Genomic DNA, 21715 nt, shown 5'->3' with positions numbered 1-21715 from the left:
CAAAATTCTCTAATTTGAATGATAAAGGCAGAATTTAAAATTTTGCAGAATTGGTAAACTGTTTACATAGTTTTCAGGATGCAGATTACTGAATGAACCTTTCCAGCATAAAGATATAGAGTTTAGGTTTTTGTAAGAATTATTTTTACTCCTCAAAAAGGAGTAAAAGAGTTAAATTATAATTTTCATTTAACATTTTTGAAATAAACTTGAGCTTTATATAAATTTAAAATTGCTAATACCAAACTTTAAATCAAACCCACTACTTGACTATTAAGTTTGACTGTAGACCTTCTCTTTAGTTCCTAATCAGTAAAATATTTGAATTATGCATATAGTAATAACTAAACACAACATTAAAACATTAGGCCAACATTTAATGTACATTTATATCTGTATATTATGTGAGGTTGAGTGGTAGAGAGGGCTAAATAGCCCTAACTCCGCCTCTTGAATAAAGGCATATTTCATTTCATTTTAAATACTTTTTTTATTAATAATAATTTGTTTTTTTGTGAATAGTTTAGTTTCATTTCTGGGAAGAAATACAACCAAAGCAGTTGATAATATAGTTTTAAAAAATCTGATGAACTTTGAAAATAAATTGTAATCATTTGCAGTAATGATTGATTTAACAGATAAGTTAGTATGATGTGAAAGTTAATCTATAGAAACAGCTGAAGAATGGTTTAATTAAAACTTTTGAATTGTAAATAACAAAAAATTAAAAAGCTTATTTTTTCACTAGATTATTCTATTTTTAAATATTTGATATCATTTCTGTCAATTTTTAGGTTTATATCTTGTTGGTTAAGCTGGGAAAGCCATGTGGAGCCTTTATGCTGTTCATATGCTGGTAACTGCTTCCTTACCATGCATTTTTTTGTTCCCATAAAAAATATGGTATATCTTTATGAGGCACTTCTAGTGTGAACTTTAAATCTAAAGGGCAAATAAAGTTTTAAGAGCAATTGGAATGTCTCTGATAGGGAGCTATGTTCACCAATTTAGAAGAATTTAAAATTATGACTATCAAATCTCTACATACACTATTGTCTAATAAATGATAAAGAGTCTAAATGTCTTTCCAGAAAAGAATCTCCAACAAGAACAATCATCACCATTCAATCAGGGCAAATCACCATCTTGGCTTACTTTCAGTAAGGTTGGGAAAGACATAGAGTACTCATATTTTTATTAAACATAAATTTTTAAATACATAGTCAAAAACACATGGCACGTGTCTTTGACAAATGTTAGATAAGTGATGTATTTATCTCACCAAAATGTTTGTTTCATATTTTCATAGAATTACTGTTTTTATTGCACTGACACTGTTGTTATTTGTTGTTGTAGAAATTAATTTCTTTTGTGTTGTTATGATAATATGACATTTAAATTTTCGTATCATTGAATTTTATTATTATAGTTCAATACTTAATCATGATTTAAATACATGTGCAATTCACATAATAAAGAGCCTGACCAATGTCACTATTGTATATCATAAATGAACTATAATAGTAAAGTTCAATTATAGTATACAACATTGACATTTGTTATGAACTCATAATTAATTCAATTGCATTTTTTTATTTAAATCACGATTACATTTTCTGTATGAATTAGTTTTGATTAAGTTTTATAGTTTTTATGATTCATATACTTTTTAATTGTAATTTAATTATGTCACAGTTCTTATTTTATAAATATATTTTCTATAAAGTATCAAAACTTTCATTAATAACATTAAAATACAATTTATATGTAATAATACACTTCTTTAAAGATTATATATATATATATATATATATATATATATATATATATATATATATATATATGATCAAGCTTTTTGTATAAATTATGTAATTAAATAATAATGAAGAATTATAATTTAAAACATCAATATAAAATTAAAAACGTAAATTAGATATTTTTGTAATCACAGTTATTTACTAAACATATTTGTTTTCTCCCTACATATTTTTTAAAGCAGCTTGTTCCAAAGTTTCGATAAAACATTTCTGAAATAAACCTATAGGAATGATAATTTAGCTTAGGTGGTTAATCCATCTTTACAAAAAACTAAACACAAATGTAATCCAGTAAGAATACTCTAAAATATTGTATGAATCACTACTGGCACCGGAAGACACTTTCATGGCATTGCAACTGGAAAGTTGTCTCTTGATCTCCAGGTCAGATATGGCATCAGTGTGAGAACATTTGTATTTTTGTTCATTTTTAAATCACCAATGTTCAGAATGTAAATGCTGTATTTGGTGAGAATCCCTTAAACTGTTGCTGGCTGAAAAATCAAGGAAAGGGAAGGAGGGTTGTTGAGGCAATACTCCCAGTAACCTTTTATGATGAAGTCTAGTCTAGTGGTGATTACCAGCGTCCTTGATTAGAAAACCTTTTGAGAAGATAACTACAAGTTGCTGGTATAAGTTGTTTCCGTTAGAAATCTCTTGATGTATGTGACATCCAATGCTAGAAACATGTGCCATTCGCGACTGGCAAGCTTTGCATTGGAGACTGAGTGTTGTTTGACTAGTGCAGCGCTCACAGATTAGAACTGTTATATGGACCTGTAGTTAGGGGTATCATAAATTTAACCTTTTCCTGGATGAATATTATTAGGTGGAATAGCAACCACTAGCGCATTGCACAGTAAAAAAATTTAGTTAACGAACATTGAGAAAATTTACTTCGATATTCGTGGATTATTACTTACACATCTATGGAAGACGTTGTACATTTACTCCAGTAAAATTGTCACATTACCCATCTTTGGCATCCAGATCTGTGCAAAATCTATCCGCCAGTATAAAATTGAAGAGAAAAAACATTTTAGAGCATTATGTCATCTATCCACTAATAGTTGCAGAGTTGCAGCATTTTATGTGAAGCAAATACTTTGCTTGGTGAATATGCCTAGTCATCAATAAAATTAAGGGTACCTATGGTTTCAGACACCCCTAGATAAGGACTATGAAGCAGAAAGCTCGTTTGGTGAAGCTAGTTCTGTGCAGTAACGAGTAAATAGCGCTACTACAAATAAAACTCTTTTTTGAGTTGGAATACATTTTCACTCATTTTCTAACAACGACCTCATTTTGACTAATTAAATTAAAATATTGAATATTTTTATGATTGTCAGAGTTTACTCAATGTATGTTTGTTTGTTTAACACTTTTATTTAATATACTTACTGTTTCTTTCCTTTTTCGATACATAGCGCGTAACAACACAGTGTCAAGTCGCAACATATTTTAGCATTGGACTTTTTATTGTATTCTCATAGGCTATTATAGTAGACTGTTTTTAAATCATACGGGATTAGCCTATACATGTTTTGTAAGTCCCAAATTTTAGTATTGAATGATGATTGTGGTTATTGTATTACATAAATATTTATATCTCTATGGAATTGGTTCTGTACCCGTCCCAAATGGCCAAATACCCATAATCACCACCAGTGATTTGATTAATGGCTGCGGTGACCTTGCCATTGAGTTATAACCTAATCAATAGAATAAGTAGGTTTCACCACTGTACTTCCATTTTACGTGGTAGTGTTATTAAAACCGGGTCTGGGTCGAAGAGTAACTGTTTTATAAACTCAATTCACAGTAAATATTATTGTGGAACAAAGATGAAGTCAGCCCTTGTACTAATTGTTGACGGTTCAGAAGAAATGGAATTCACAATATCAGCCGACGTACTTCGCCGAGCCGGCGTGAGTTTATTACTGTGTTTAGTTGATGATTTAAAAACTAACTCAGCTGAAACTAAAGTGTAATATAATGTTTCTCTTCATTGATTGTAGTGGGAATGTCAGTGAACATATTTCATGAATGGGTCACTCCGGTAACCTAACCTAGTTGTAGGTAGATCTTCAATTTGTATGCATTCTTTCCTTAGGCTTGTTACAACTTCATTATACACTGTTATTGATGAACATCTAACTATTGTCATCCCATTGTTTTAAGTTCCACGTATAGAATTATATAGGAATAATCTTTTGAGGATTCACCAAGAAGTGGGTGTAGACTATTGCTGCAGTATAATAAGCTGACTCCATGACAATCGAACCATCAATATTAATGAGTTGTATCCTTGATACTAAAATTGGTAAGGTTAAAATAAAATTTCTGAGTGCTCACATGATCTGAGCTTGAATTTACGTACTTTCTTTAGTGGTGGTTTTCATTTTCACCAGAAGTGTGGGTTAGTATTTTCCACCTCCAAAGCCTGCGATAAATGCCCATTGGCATTTCGAAATTGTACTTTCCCGACCTGAGATAAAGTTCCGGATAATCCATCTTTTCCGACATGAGATCATATTAGATGATCTGGCACTGAAAGCGATTTTATGAATATTATAAGATTATCTGATCTCTACAATCTATGCCATTCATACCATTGTTCTATTGAACAATGATTCTAGACTTTTGTTTCACTTTTCCTCCTCCTCATCTTGGGGCCATTTGGGGTTGAAATTGTCAAAACATTCTCTTATCTTGTCATTTCATGAGAGTGAAATCACCTGTTTGCTGACAGTTTGTTTCCAACTCTATGTGATTATAGAATAGCATGTATTTTACTGATTATTCATGAGTTATTCAGTTATTTATATTAAAATGTAAAGTTTACAGTAAAGTTAGCATCAACTTTCTTCATTAAACTAGCATTAAACACTTCTTTTACACGTTTTCTACTTGTTGATATTATTCATTACACTTAATTATATTATTCGAAGCCAGCTTAATTTTTGTGCTAGGTCGTCTATCATCACAGTTAAATTTAAAATAAAACTACAGAGCCATTACTTATTTTTATGAATGTAAGGAAATAAATTATTTTAGAAATAATTAAAATAACCCTGAATTATTTCAAATATTAATATTTGAATTTATGTTACAAAATGGACCACAATGTCTTTTGCAAAGTTCAAAATGTTCAACCATTTTAGATATTTTTCGTAGTCATTTACTACCAAGAACATCTTATCCAACAATAATTTCTCAGCAGTCAACTGTTATATAAGTGTAGCCTACTGATTTCCAGTTACGTAAATGTGATAGTGACCAATGTGAAAGACTCCAACCTTGACAAGTGGCCCAGAGAATGTAACCATAAAGCCAGGCATTCTGGTAGAAGTAGTTATGAAGGATTATACAATGATCGGGTTATCTGATTGTTCAACAGGTGGCTCTGACTGTGATCAGTATGTAAGACTCTAACCCTTCAGATGTTCCAGAGATGTAATTAAAGTGCTATACACTTCTCTTGTGGAAGAAGTCAAGTAGGATCAAATAGTGTTCAGGTTGTTTGATTGGCAGGTAGCTGTGACAGTGGCTGATATTGAAGGCTCAAACCTTGTCAATTGCTCCATAGACATTATTATTGTACCAGATCAGCCATTCCATTGATATGGATGGGACATCCTGAAAGATAAATTTAATTAAATATTAAGAATTCTTAAACATAGTTTGAAATCATTAATTATTATTCTCAAACCATCTGTGAACAATTAAAGGTCTGTTATGCATGGGACGAAAAAGAGACGGGAAAAAGAACATCAACTTCATGTAAGATTTTCTGTGAAATATATTGGTGCTCAATTTCAAAGAATGTGTGTTAGAAAACTCTTGTACTTAATTAATAACGTAATAGTGTCAATTTAAAGTATAGCTTCTTTATAATGAGGAAAACAATATTTGTAAAACTAAGTATGCGTTACGCACGGGACATTTCGGATGTGACTCATGATAAAGGTATAATAAATGTTATTTTTAATTACCAAACTAAAGTATACACTACTTTACAATATTATAACTTAATTAAAGTCTCTTTAAGCTTATATTTTTTATATAAGGAGTCTTCTTAAATTAAAAAGTTATAATTCAAATGACTTTTCAAATTTATAAATTATTTGATTTTCAGATTTCTTTATTTCTGGAGACTTGAATAGTCTACATATTTCTTAAATATCTTACCTTTCCTGTTATGGACTGGACTTCTGGGGAGCCTTTACAACAAGGTGGACTTCCAAGTTTTGATCATCAACTTGATCAAAACTATTATCACTGAAAAGTACAGTTAATAAGGGTAACTTCTCTCCAAATATTAGCAAACAGCTGTTGAAGGTGGTCTTTGTTCTAAATTTTTTTTCAAAATCGCCTGTAACTTCAAATATGACAAGGCTAACAGGAACATATTATTTAATAGTACAAAAATATGTAAAACTATCAGTAATTAAAAGAATAGTTATTGATTCTGTCAGCTCAGATTTTTCACTTACTAATAACACTAAAACTGAAACTATAAAAAATTGTTTAAATTTTACAGCTTGGATTACTTTTCCATAGAATGGCTGAGGTACTATTTTGGCAGAAACAATTAACTAAGATCTAAAAGTGATCAGGTTGTCTGATTGGCAGGTAGCTGTGACAGTGGCCGGTGTGGAAGGCTCCAACCCTGTCAAATGCTCCAGAGATGTGGTAATAGTACCAGATACTAGTTTGGCAGAAGCAGTCAAGAAAGGTCCATATGATGCACTTGTACTTCCCGGAGGTGCTGGATATGTGAAGTTTTCAGCGGTAGGTTTAACTCTTAATGCCTTTATCATGAGTAGAATACTGATATTGCAGGTTGTCCTGTACACCCAACGCAAGTTTATTACATGTGCAAACTTTTTCTTGTTTTGTAAATATTTAATTATGCTGTAATATATGCACGTGTACTTATTAAATGCAGAGTTGCAAAAATTTATTATTTTGTAAATGTTATCATGTTCATCAATCATCAATTATGTTCATTGCAGAAATTATAAAAAGCTTGTATTAAGCATACTGGTATTGCACCATTGTCAGTAAAGTCTAAGAACCTAAGATATAGGATTTAGTTACAGAATACCCGTCCTTCATACGGGTTTCAAATAAATGTGTATAGCAGCTTGTTGCAGGCCGAGATATAAAACAGGGATGAAATTAGTTATCTCAAAGTAGTTGAAACGATTAATAATAGGAATTAATTGTTAATTATAAATTAATTCAAAAGAATTAATAATTAATAGGAACATTTTCACACAACAGTAATGTTTACAGAACATACTTATATACAATATTTACAGCTTTGTTTTACTGTATGAAAATGTGTATGAAATGTGTTTTACTGTACGTGTCTTCCGCTTGAAACACAGGAGCAAGAAATGTACAATTGTCCGTGAGAGAAACATCAAGTTTCCAAATAGAGGCCTGCAACTCTTAAGGGTCTGACTTTGACAGATGAATAAGAACAAACATTTACTATCACCTGTTTAACCCTTTGATGTATGGATGCGGGCCTCACGATCGCATTATGCAGTTTGACGTTCATATAACACCAGCCATCAGTCTATCATATGGTTCTATCTTGTGGAAAAATCCCAAACTATTTCGACCAAGTATCAATGTGAGAACACTGTGGATAGAACAAGGAACGTGCTGCTGATACATTTTTTCTTGTTGTTTTATTTGTCTGAACATTTACGATATTCAACAGGCTGTTGTCAGCTAACTGCAGTAATGGTGACATGAGTAAACAAAGTGGCGTGACTTTTTTACCGAGATGTACTTGCTTGTGTTATACGTTGGTGGGTTTCATTGTTAGAAAAGTGTTTGTGGCTGTAATGTGATTTTAATGGTGTGATTAGTTGTAAAAATGACAACACTTGATAGTAAAATTGACCACTGGATGCAATACGATTCTGATAATAGTGTTAGTGTTTAAGAGCACTATTTGAAAGATCCGTAACGTACTTATTATTAATAGTTCTTCCGGCTCATAAAAAGTAAGTAGATTTTCTGACAAATGAAATATTATTATTATAATGAAAAGTCAACTAAAACCCTTTAAAAATGTTTTTATTGCCATACACGTGCCTCGGTATTCAACCATCATCAGTGTTATTAATAATATTATTAATTTATTTATCATGGGATTTACATAATATATACTTAATATCTCTGGACTAGTTGAATTACAGAATTTTAATAAATAACTTTTCAATAATTATACAATCAGTAATCAAACAAATGGCAACATATTTGTAATTACATTTTCTCTTTAAATAACAACGTTTTGGTTAGTAATTGATTGTAATTTTTCTTGTGTTGTCTTATGATGATGTAACATTAATAGAACAACTGAATAGAATTACCTGAATTTAAAATTTTAAAGATGTAATGTCAAACTTCAAGTATAATGAAAGTATAGTAACAGTCAGCAATACAAGATAAAGTTCAATTAATCTAGAGATATTTGATTGAAGTCATAGTTATTAGTATTTAAACCTCTTATTGTTGACCTTTACAGTCTGCAGAGGTTGGGAACGCTCTGAAAGAACAAGAGAAAGCTGGTCGTATTGTTGCTGCTATATGTGCAGGTAAGTACAATGGATGAAGTGAATAGAAAGTAAAATCTAGTGTTTCGACAACTAACAATTTAACTAACTATTACCTGATTTTCATCACGTACTTTTAACATATCCAGTCCAGAATGCGAATAGAATCAGCTGGCTGGTTGCAATTTATTGTTCATCTTAAGCCTACCACTGTTTCAGTGCATTTGAGTGTAAAAGTCAATATCAATAGCCTATATAAGCACTTACCTGCGGCTTCGCACGTATTTTCTTTCAGATTAATATGAATGAAGGCATATCTTTTTTAAATAGCATTTACCACATTCCAAAGAAAAGTAATGGAAACTGAAAAATATTCCAATATCCTGATCAATACCAGAATAATTGAAATTAGCGTTAGTACTGGGGAAAGATGTTTTTTTGGCTATAAAGTCAGAGTGAAGCAGGTTTTATAACTACCAACTAAATACTAAATCAAATTTATCTGCAATATCCCATGAATATAATTGAATAGCTCCAGTAAATAGCTATCAGTAAAAATTATTTCAAACCAATATGGAGAAAATCTTAAATTGGAGTCTGTCCATAGCTAATTAGTGAAAACTCTTATGATCTAATAAGATGGAGTACTGTGTTATTTTTGAAATGAAAGTTGACGCATATCAGGTACATATTTTACATTGTTCATAGTCAAGAGATCAGAGGTTAAGCGAAATTGTTTTTTTCACATTTGGCACTTTTAAGAGTACTTCTATTTTAAATTATCTATATTTATGATGCCAAATTTGAGTTTTGTGCTCCGATAGTTTGCAGTGAGGTGAAATTCAGCACAAAACAGAAATATCAGTGAACTTTGTAATCATTTTGTGTTTACAAAACACATTTTCTAAACATAGTAGTTAATCAATAATAATAAATGAATAACAAATTTGCAATGTGCTATTATGTTAAATATTTGTAAGGTTTGGAAATCAAATTTAAAAATGAGGAATAGAAACTAATCTTGTATTTAAACCATTTGTATTAATCTTGTATCTACATTTTTTAATGAGTTCATGTGCATTTTCAGACTCGATTTACTTGTACTATTTAAAATTAGTATAGTTCTCTAAAAGTAAAGTTATGTCTCCTTTTCGGACCATCCTGCTTGCTATTTTTGTATGTAAAGTAAGTAATCGTTTATCAAAGTTATGAACGTTAACCTGACATAGTACAGTGTATGCTCTTGTTTCCCAACAATTCCTGTTCACTACATCTATTCTAATTCATGGGTTCAGAAGAAGAATTATAACAATATTTATATATCTAATTAGTATCATATGACTTAACAGTGAAAAACAAACACAATGTTCTCTTGATGATTTTGTCATACAAATTGCATGTAGTGTGTAGTATATTGCTTTGTGATTCTATATGCTATGGTCATAGGTTCACTGTGCTTGCATATCTCTTCCAATTGTAGTCATGGAGGGAATGATTCATCGATTTATGTTAGTCCTGGTTCCTCGGTTTTTGCTCCTTCAACTACTGTAAATATGCCATCCCATAACGTAAAAAAAAACAATTTCTAGTACCGTACCCTACATGTAAACTTTTTCAATTTTGCAAATGTTGAGTTTAGCTCCAGTTCACCTTCCTCTTAGTCCAGCATCTGGAATCTGAAGCTGTCACAGACTTGACTCCTGAAATGCATAACTTGACAGTCATGCTCATATGGAGATTAACCCATTGCGAATCGTATTGTTTTGGCGTACGGGCACCAGCAGACACGAATTAATTTACGGTCAGCGGCCGCACGAACAGCAATGGTGCGCCACATCGTATCGCTCGCTATTGTATACTAGAAATTCAGCTGTGAAGGTATTCGTTCAGATGGAACATGGGCCTGCTGGGGAATCCGTGATGTAGGAACGATAACACGTGAGCAAGGTTCTGGGGTGGCAGGGATGATGTCTGAATCATAGTCTAAATAAAGCGGCTCGGGCGAAGCGATTACAACATCCGGGCCATTGTCTAGACTAAACCCGCCAACATGTACGTCTGCGTCGTTTAGTTCTGTGTTACTAACCTCAAAAGTATTATAATAATAACTGAGGAAAACACCCAATCAGAAGCACTAAAAAGCAGAGAGTAAACTCATATGAATGATTTTTCAACTTCAACATACAACTGCGATCTGTAGGACATTTATAAAACTTTTGAAAACTCTAAACGTAGACCGTTGTTAAACACTCTTAGTTGACAAGTGAAGACGATCGCCCGATCTATCAGACATTAATAGAACTATTCGGAGGGAAACTTAAAAGCAGACCGCTTTTGCGACCTGAGCTCGTCATCGTGCCGTTAGGCCCGGCCGCTGCGTGACGAGCCCAGCTCGTCAATGATCCGCAATGGGTTAAAAAAAGTAGGTGATAAAAGACCTCAAAACAAACTGCATCGTTTCGACATCTAAGGCACCTAGACTACAAAATGTAGTGTAATCCAGATGAAGAGATATTCTCATTGTCTCATCAGGTGTACAATTGAGTGCACTATGATGTTTAGACACAATCCCAAAGCACGGTGGAGCAACCAAATTTTCTGAACATAACCTAGCTATGGTGGGATGGTTTGATTCAATGTGAATGTTGAGTTGAACGCCAGTTCATTTTTGTCTTAGTGCTGTGTCTGAAATCTGACTTGCACACACACACACACAGATTGCAGTTTTGGAGACTGTCATAGACTGATGTTGAAACGACGTAAAGAGTTCGTGTAAAGGTCCTTCGGATGAACATGACTCCAGATTCGAAGAGCCAAGTCTGTAACAGCGTCAGATTTCAGACACTGGCCTAAGAGGAAGGTGAACTGGAGCTAAACACAACATTCACTTTGAATCAACCCTTCCCACCATAGCTACGTTGTTTTAAATTTTGTGAATTAAGTCTAAATTTAAACTAATTGAATTTGTCACTACTGGCATCCATAGTAAAAGTTAGATAATATTATTTATCATTTTTATGTACCACATGATAATAGTTGATATTTTATTCATGCAAATAAAAAGTTGTGGGACACTGCGTGTTATGTTGTCTTCTGTGTCATGATCACCTGTAAAAATATTTTCTTACAACTAAGTGATGTATATTTGCTTTAAATCTTTCCTCTAGATTTTGTGTGATTTAGTGTGAAACATCTAAAAATCTTCACAGATGTTTGAAATATATTTAGGATTAGGTTTACCACAGGACAGCTAAACTAATTATTTTTTCTACTTCTCCTGCCTTATTCAAAATTTGAAATAATACAAAGCCTAGAGAGTACTGAGTTCACTCTGTAGTCTATTGTTTGTCATTCAACTCTCATCTGCTATCTAATTTATTAAATTTAAATTTCTAATTTATTTGGTTTATCTAAAATAAGTATCTTATATAGTTTCAGTTTTTAGTGTATTGAATTGGAATTCATTACATCACAACATGAAGATTTACTGCTGATCCAAGTTTTCTTCCAGACCGTTATAAATTAGACTGGCAGGTATTCATTTCTGTTGTAGCACCAGCAGTACTGAAGGCTCATGGGATTGCTAAGGGGAAGAGTCTGACATCCTATCCTAGTGTCAAAGAAGAACTGGTCAGTGACTACAAGTACAGTGAGGACAAGGTCGTTATTGATGGTAAGCATTATGTGTCTCTTTGACAAAAAAAAAATACTTTGACAAGACCATCTTGTCATTAAGTAGTTTGCTCTTTTCTATCAAATACCATGCCATGCATGCAGTCTGAGCTATTCATCTGTATTTATTTAGTAATTACATTACGTTATGCAGAACTTGTCTGTAACGTCCAAGTGGAACAAAAAAATTTAAACCTTACGTTTTAGCCTTTTAATATTTTTACATTATTGTTAAAGGAGAAAAAACATAGTTCCATAAATTGGGTGGTTTAGGGGCATCTGCGCAGTAATATGACAAAGTAATGGCATACATTCGTTTACAATGTAAAAATTGTATATCATTTTATTCTTGTATTGATTTAAGTACTGTGGTGAAACTAGAAAAATGTAATTCTTATAGGAAAATTAAAATTTTTCATTAAGTAATATATTATTTTTTTACTACACAAGTTGACTATTGCTATAAGACATATGAATATATAAACCTAACTTGATTTGTTTCTTATTAATTTATCTATATTTTCCTTTACTTATCGGATGCAATATAAGGTCAACTTGTAATTTACATAATTGGGATGAAACTGTCTGGAAAAGTTGCAAGTAAAATAATCATTTTCTTCTTTGGCCCCGGATAAGCTCTCACTGGCCCAACGACAATGGATGCACTGCATCCATCCCTCACCATCCTTGGTCTCATTTACATTCTCCTTACATTTAAAGCTCATGTTGTAAATGCCAGCAATACCATCATCCTTTACTTAACCCAAATCATGCAACATTTTGTACTTATCTTTATTGGTTTATCTTTGTTTTAAACTTATTTTCTGTCCCATATCCTTTTTGACAGCTTCTAAAAGTTGTCTTTTTTGTTTTATTTTCTTTAGGTGTAATTATTTTGTAATATTGACTGTAGATTAAGCTTATATGGATAGTCTGTTAAAAAGATGGGTTTTCAAGTTTTTCTTGTATGGGCATTAAATCATCTGTTCTTGCCTTAGAATCAGTTTTACAGATTAAATTGATAGGCGTTGATCGTCTTTAATGTCTTCTTGTAATCTATTCTACCAGACATTACTTCTATAATTGCTAACTCCCATGTCTTTTTAACACTAACTAGCGGTCCGTTTTTTGCGTAATGGTTCAGGGCGTACCAAGTCCTAAAACAAAGACAGAATATACAATACTGATTTAACATAATTTAACCCATAAAATAACAAAGATTTTTGCACTCATGATGTAGAACAACATTGTCACCCCTCCTCCTAAACCCCCAAAACTACCCAAGGCTTTATTTTATGTAGAGATGCTCATATTTAATACTCACTGCAACACGAGTCATGTACGACTTTAGGAGAGCCAGAATTCTATAAATGTGTCTACTGTAGTCATTGTGTTACATTGCATGCCCTTAAAAGGGTTTAAAAAATCAAACTGAGTTCTGGGCAGGTGTATTTTAAGTTTTAATTATGGTTGTTGGAGCCTTCTGCCCTTTAGTTTTCTACCATGAGGTTTAGCTAGCTAGCTCTCTTGGCTTCTACACACAATAGAGTGAAAATCGTTTACTGAAAAGTGTGGACAAATGTTAACCTGAAGCTCTTAAAAGCTGGCTGCCCCACTCCCTTAATGTCCCGGCACAGTGGAGGTGTTTCTAGCTGTACCTAGCCTCCTTAAAAATCCTTGTACCTCGTTAGTTTTTATTTAGACATATTAACCTTTACAAATTCAGTGCAAAACTAGAAAAGTCTGCAGGCTTAACAAATAAAACAAAAAGATTAGAAACGTGAAAATGAAACTCTTGTATACCATTTTGTGTTTTACCATTACGCCAAAAATAGTACTTTACTCACTGTTTTCTCATATTCTTTTGAATATTAAGACTAATTTTATTTTTGTGGACTGCCACAGTGCAATTGCAGGGCAATATTGAGTCTATCCTCTTTTTTAGGTGTGAAAAAATCTTAAGAGATAAGATTTAATCATAACCTGCCACAATGAACTCGTTAGAGTTTAACTTGATATCAGATCAAATTGTACATATAAAAAAAAAAAAAAACAAGGACCTACCTGTAAGTCCAGTCTGGTGAGAATGAAACCAAATATGGACATCTCATTGACAGCTTACTCAAGTACGAAGGTGTGTGATTAAAATGGTACACCACCAGGAATTTAATGTAGCAGATGTAACAGTAGAAGTGATGAGATTTTTTAACAGTTAACAGATGTATCATTAGTAAGTCCAATAGTTTTCATGACTACAGTCAATGTACGAAAGAGATGAGCATAATCAAATGATTACAACTCCCAATGTTATGCGGTATTGAAACAAGTAGTGCAGGTCTGTCTCAATAACGTAATCACTGATTTCAACAAAGCCTATGTATGATTTACGTTCACATCATGTCGAAAAAAGTATCATCGGTAAATTTTATATTTGTGAATTTCAATTTACTCTGTATATTCCTATGAATAGTAGAGATGAATTGCTGTCGTCAATCAAGTCTGTTGCCTTTTAAGATAACCCAATTTTCAACTACTTCTTTCCACCTCACCACCTGTGACACTTGCTACCTAGTCTGAAGAATTTTCAAGCAGCACAAAAACTCTATATTTCTCATCACTACTCTCAGATGAAAACGTTTAGATACTGGAGTAAGAAAGTTATCCACAAACTAACCAGTACAACTACAATAACGCTAGTTTCATTAAAATGTAGGCCTAGCGTGTTTATTTATGTACTTAGCTAGACACGTATAGCAAATGATTTACAAACAATTACTTCCAGTATTTATGTCAATAACAATAAAAGTTAGTGATTTTTGATGATTATCAACCAAACTGCAATTTTGAAAATTCATAACTTGAAACTTTTTTATCCAAACAATCTAAGGTAAACCAAATTTTATACAAGATAGGTACACAAGTACTGTGTTTAAATTTTAGAATCACATGAAAAAGTTGTTATTAAATTACCATCTTTACTTTTATTCTTGACTTGGTCATTAAAAAATTCAGAATTGGTTTCATAATGGAATATCTAAAGTAATTGTCTTGCACATGTAATTTTGTAAACCACCGAAGTTGCTTTGGCAGTCTAACAGTTTGCGCATTTAAAAGAGCCACCGCTATCTATGATAAGTTAATAAAACCTGTTCAATTACATTTTTATAATCATTGTACGTTTTAAGTAGTGATTAGCAAGTTGAGTTACAATAAGTTATGCAAGTTTCCGTTAATTGAAAAATGTATGATCTAAATAAAAGAAGATCTAGTGTTAAAAATTAAATTACAAAAACAATCATAGGATTTTTTACATCATATTTTGTAAAAAAATAATTTTGAATAGGGGAATTGTGCAAAGATTAAGCAAAAAATAAATAACTTATGGCAAATAATATAAAACCTTATACAGCCTACTTTTTTCAAAAAATAATTAACATTATAACTTGTTAACAAAAAGGTGTAATGTATTTTTTACAATAGATTCACTCATTTTTGTAATATAGACACATTGTTTACTAAACATTATAACTTGTTATAATGTCAGAAATATAAAGTTGAATGTATTTACTAAAATTGGTTATAATTACAAAACTGAACAGAATACAGAGGGTAAGAAAATGACAAACTGATGTGTGTTCTTGCTGAAATCATTGAATCACTCCAGTTTCACATAGCTCCCAACATATGTCACCAAATTTCCCTGAAAATTGAGGAAGTTATGCTCCATATCTTCTCATACAAGCACAATTTTTCTATATGTATTCAATAAATAACTGCACACACTATATTTTCTATAAAGACTAATATATGCTCCTAAACCATTTTACAATGAATCATTTATAAGCTAATATAGAAATAATTGTAAACAAACTATTTCACTGATCACAAAATGATTCACACTTGAATGAAAAATATTTATTTCTGAATTAATTGCAGAAATAATTATTACCAAGCCCTGCAACACACCTGTTTCTGTTCCCTGGATCAATCGCAGTGATTCGTTAAAAATTACTTATTTTGAGAAGAAGATGCTTGATCAGAGCAAGTTTTGAACTAATGATGTAGCATGTTTTAATTTTATTTCCTACACACGTGATATTGCTCTAGAGACATAAAATAAATGAAAAAGTGTTGTTTAGAACTTTCTGAATCCATTGAGATCAAAGGAATCGTGATATTTAGAAGAAAATACATGTTTACTTGCACAAAAAACCATGTGCTCTAGCCACACTTCCACAAGGAATTCTATGGACATACGGTTAGGCCCTACCACATTTCTAGGGTTAAGCATTGTTTAGATCACACAAAAAATCAAAAAGTGAGGTTAAGTAGCAGGGTGGGCTTATGAGTCATAACTTTAAATCTATAAGAAATGCATTTTTCGTATAATATTTTTAATTAGAAATTATGTATAGACTTAACCCTAGAACTGGCAGTGGTGTCACTGTAATGGCAGCTCTGTTTCAACTGCCACGCAGATGTTTTTTATAATGTATCCGATTTCATAACTATCAATGCAAATTATTATGTGTAAATTTAGTCATATATATTTAGAGAGTATTATAATAACAATAGCTTTTTGTTAGTTTCCATGTAAATAATTTGTTTTAACAAATTGTTGAAAAAATACTTTTTTGTAACTATTTTTCTAAATATTCTGTAGTGTAACTGCTTATCAACAAGATTTTCATCAAAACTTAAAATGTAACCTTATTAAAAATGTTGTGCCAATTCCGAAAATATATAGTTATCCTAACTTTTACCTCAAAACTCATTTGTTATATGGCTTTTTATGAAAAAGCGCGAGCATTTACTGTTTTTATTATATAGTTTGATGTCTAAAAGAATAATATATGCCATGGGTAAACTTATTCTTGACTTCATTTATACTTATATAAGTATGATATAATTAAAACAAAAATAAAATAAGATACAAAATTTACGATTTACAAAATAACATTGCCCAATGTTGTATGATAATCAAAATAAGAATAATAAAGTTTTACTATAGTTAATGTTTTTTCAGAATATATCAAATAAAAATCATTTATATGACCTTTAATGCCTAAAATTTAATTAACTGTACATGTCTACTTTGGCGACGAATATTTGTTGTTGCCAATTCAGATGGATCTGTAGTGATGAAAATTCGCTTTATGCCAGCTGTAGGGTTAATCTATTAGATTAGAAATTTATGAGCATAATTAGCAAAGCTTGAAAAAAGAAATATTTTCTTGAGGCACAGTTTCACAAAGGACGAACGGAAGTGTTGTCTTAGGACTGCTCCGTGTGAAGGAACAGATGGTATGAATTGGTGGACAGGCAAGGTTAGAGTTGCACACCAGATGTTCCAAATTGTTCCCAGCCCTACTGTCTGCTTTTACTTAAAATGCTGTATATACTATATGATAATGGATGAACATTGACATGGAGCTAGATAATTATCTGACACAGTATTTCTCATATTATATTTTAATTTAACAAAAGTTTAAAAAAAAACTTATGTCGCTGCTTAGCATTTATTTATTGCTCATCTTTACAAAAAACATGTGTCATGAACAATTTTACTAACAGTCAGTGGAATCAGTGGCGTATATAGACAAAAACTACCCCCCAAAACTAGGGGTTCAGGAATCTTTCCATAGGAAATTGTTGAGTGAGCTTTAAGGCCTTTGAACTCGCGCACGCACTGCTTTAGGTGCACTGGGAGGTAAATGTATGTATTTTGAGAAAATAAAGAAGTTGAACTTGAACTTTATTGGGCCCTCTGAGACACCCCCCCCCCCCCCCGCTTATATACGCCCCATGAGTGGAATGTTCTTTGTACTCTAGCAAATTTCAAACTAAAGCTGTTTTTAATAGTTGAAACGGTTAAGATGTTTGTGGTATCAGCAACTGTCCAACACCACAGATTTATAGTTCAATTTTAATGGAATGGGATTATATATTTGCACAAAAAATCATTGTTGGAGTGCAATCTAAAACTACATTTTTTATGTGGATAAAAGAATTGCAGGATAAATACTTAAAATGAATACTTTTTTCATTTAAAGTAATATGAAAAGACAAATTAAAACTCAAATAGCCCAAATAAGTATTAAGTTTATTTTCAAATATTTTTTGAGGCAGGACCCCCAGACACTCCTCTATTCCATATATTCTAGAATGTTTCGGTCGTACAAAAAAGTACATATAAAAAGTATGCATTGAATTAGTTCAAGATTATTGGTGGAACTTCTGTCCCATTAAAATTGAATATCATACTGTGACTGAATTAACCGTATCACCTTATATATTAAATATTCAATGTTTACGATACATTCTGAAGATTCTTGGACTATGGGATAACTGATTTGTGTTCTCTCTAGGAAACTTGGTTACCAGCAGGGGTCCTGGAACTGCCTTTGACTTTGCCCTGGCCCTTGCAGAAAAGCTTACAGACAAGGAAAATGCTGAGAAGGTGAAAAAGGCAATGTTGCTTTAAATGTCGCAGCCTTTTGCAATTCTGGTGATATTATGTACATATTTGGATTAACCAATAAATGTTCCTGTTGAACTACAGTCTAATTATGTAAGAAATCCTTCTCCTTAAAACAGTCAATTCGATATATATCGGTCTCTTACTTGTCGGGCGAACCATAACCATATATATATAGTCCTGGCAGAGCAAGTACTTTTTGCGTGTCAATGTTTATTGAAAATTATATATGTGCTTCATGCATAATAGTAAAATTTTTTAATGACTTAATAGATATTTTGTCAAAATCTTTTTATTTTGTCCTCTTGAAATGTATATACTTGTATGTAATCTATGAGAAACATTAAATTGAAGCAAACAAATATGGTTTCAATTATTTTAGTGAATTGTTTAGGAAATGTTCATTAAATTCAGTAATTACAAAAAGATTTCCTGTCAAATTAAAACTAATTATAATTTTTTTAAATTAAATGAATATGTTGTTTTAGTATCCTTAAACAAATTTAAACTTCTGTTTTCCTATAAATTTTGAGCTGTTAACCCTTTGATTGGTAAGTTATGATTTGTCACATTAGAAGAATGAATTACACAAGACCAAGTTCAGAATTCTGTATATCTGGTGTTAAAACTGTTTCTGCAAAAGATATGATGACATATACTGGGAGGTAGTCACAGTTTGGGTGAAGAATGCAGTTTGTTGCTAAGGACATGCAAAATTCGAAAATAACAGGATAAAAACAAAGTAAATCCATTGAACTTTATTTTTTTAAATATTTTACAATGCAAGGGAAATTGTTCCTATTGGTCTTTAGCCTTTGATGGAACTTTCTGTCGCACTGTAAACACATTCCAAGACACTAAATCCTTGACGGAGGCATTCTGTCATACTACATTGCTTTAAGTTTTAGTTCCCTCATAGAATGCAGCACTCTACAGTGTCATTATTGATTTTTCAGTATTAATTCTACACAGCTTAGTATTTCAGTATTTTATCTTACGCTGTAAGTTGGCTGACCTGTATAGCTTAGTTGTAAACAATCAAGAAACTAAGAGCTTAAGTTGAGTTTGTGTTTGTCTGTCAGAGCAGTGATGGCACATTAACCATCATTACGAACAATTGAAATTTGATAATTTAGTAGTGAATTGGAGTTCAAAGGCATCTTAATAGATCATATAATGCTAGAATAACTGAGACACGATGAAAGTGATGATTAATTTTTGCTGACTTTGATGCCTGTTAGGAACATAATGCCACCACTTGTTGAGCCATCAGATAATCCTATTGTTGATATATCTGATATTATCGAACAAATAATAATTCTGTGAGAATCTAAATAGAATTATCTCTTGACAATTTACTTCAGTGGTTAGATGAACCTAATGAACTTCACAGTTTTATGCTACGGCCGCTGTTGAAGAATACAGACAACGTTACCCTTCCCACAGAATTTCAAATGCTAGAACAATTAGTGCTTTCTTACATTACGGGGAAACGCAAACTCTTCCTAGTGCAAAGTTTCAGTTGAACATACTCCAGGTATTAGTACAAGGCATATTTCTGAAAAGTTCAGGATTAGGAAAAGTAAAGTAAAGTAAAGAAAACACTCAATAATAACCGGCTCTATCCCTACCATAAAAAAATAAAGCATTTACATCCAGGAGACAATGGCGCTGTGTAGTGGGTACAACTGTTATCGCAAGATAATCAGATCAAGCAACGTCGAGCGTGGCTGCTGCTTGGATGGGTGACCGCTGAGCAATCCTGTCCTTGCAAGCAGCCCGCCTGCCCGGCCGTTGGTGGTGGTTCGGAAGTCATCTTTAAGCCGTTGGTCGTCTGGCTAAGTGTTAGAGAGGGTTCCTTAGCCCGAACTTCGCCTGGTAAAGTAAGACATCTTTACTTTACAATGCCCATCGCTTGCAGTACTGCATTTGGTTAAACACTCATCGTTGACTTTTTATGTATATTTTATTTACTGATGGGTCACAGTTCACTCGTGATGGTACCAACTATTTAAGAAATCAACATTCACATGCAGAAGTGAACCCTCATGCAGCAATTGAATGTAACTTTCAACAGGGTTTTAGAATTATGTATGGTGTGGTATTATTCATGATCAGCTGATTGGATAATTTATTTTTCAAAAGTTCTTAACAGGTCAGAAATACTTATAGTGCAGTCATTGAAGCGAAAAATACGGTCTTACCTCCGAATTGTTTTACTGTGAACCGATTTGCATGAAATTTTGGAATTAGGCTCATCTTACCCTTAACTTCAAAAGTGAAAATGATCTGAACTCCGCCTATTATTTTTAAGGGGTGTAAACAACCCCTTAATGGAAAAATTGACATTGAGCCATTTTATCGCTAGAAAACATGTCTAATAGTAAGTGGTGAAATTGTAAAGTGTTTTCTAACACAATTACCTCATATTAAAATCATTTTCAGCTCCTTGAAAATCTTACAACCCTTGCAAACAACCCCTAAATTGAAAAAATCACAAAAAATACTTTGGTACGACATAAAAAGATGTAAGTATAGAGTAAGTAATATTTTATATTCTCTATAATAATTATCAAATTTTTAACCCCCTTTCAACCCTTGAAAACTACCCCTTGATAAAAAATTAAAAAAATTTTTTTTTTGATAAAATGAAAAGGATTGAAATATTATTCCACACTCTCGAAAATGATTATCATATTCTTAAGCTTTTCTACCCTTAAAACTACCCCTAAATTAAAACAGTAAATATATATATGATTACATATTTAAAAATAATTTAATTTAGAGTAAAAAATTGCCATTTATTGAATAAAATATTTACAAATGATATAAAATTGTACTATTATTATTAAAATATAGTATTACTATTCATGACTCAATGTCGGAGTCGCTGTCACCTTCAACATCTTGTGGCTGAATTGGATGGCTATTTTGGCAGTTATCTCCACTGCACGTTCCACAGGTAGTACTATTACAAAACAAACCAACTTTTCTGCATCCGCAAGACGCTCCACATCCTTTTTTGCAGTTGCAAAAAATCATTTTTAGGAGTTCTTGTGGTGCGGGTGGATCTACAGACTTAAGTGGATTTAATAAACCGTCATTCATGACCCACCCCCAATCCGTTGGATGAATTTTTTTGAATATACTGGTTACATTATAAAGAATAA

General features: G+C 32.1%; 1 protein-coding gene across 1 annotated transcript; it reads left to right on the top strand.

Moving 5' to 3' along the window:
• Positions 1 to 3474: 3474 nt before the first annotated feature.
• LOC124361958 (protein dj-1beta-like) lies at positions 3475 to 18624 on the top strand. Its single transcript, XM_046816049.1, has 5 exons — positions 3475 to 3745; positions 6453 to 6611; positions 8368 to 8437; positions 11949 to 12068; positions 18436 to 18624. Exons 1-5 carry the CDS (start codon positions 3497 to 3499, stop codon positions 18549 to 18551), a joined length of 714 nt encoding a protein of 237 aa, XP_046672005.1. The 5' UTR covers positions 3475 to 3496; the 3' UTR covers positions 18552 to 18624.
• The last annotated feature ends 3091 nt before the right edge of the window (positions 18625 to 21715 follow it).

The sequence above is a fragment of the Homalodisca vitripennis genome, chromosome 5, assembly GCF_021130785.1.
Source record: "Homalodisca vitripennis isolate AUS2020 chromosome 5, UT_GWSS_2.1, whole genome shotgun sequence".
In the NCBI taxonomy this organism is placed as follows: Eukaryota; Metazoa; Arthropoda; class Insecta; order Hemiptera; family Cicadellidae; genus Homalodisca; species Homalodisca vitripennis.
This window is presented reverse-complemented; position numbering and strand designations above follow the sequence as displayed.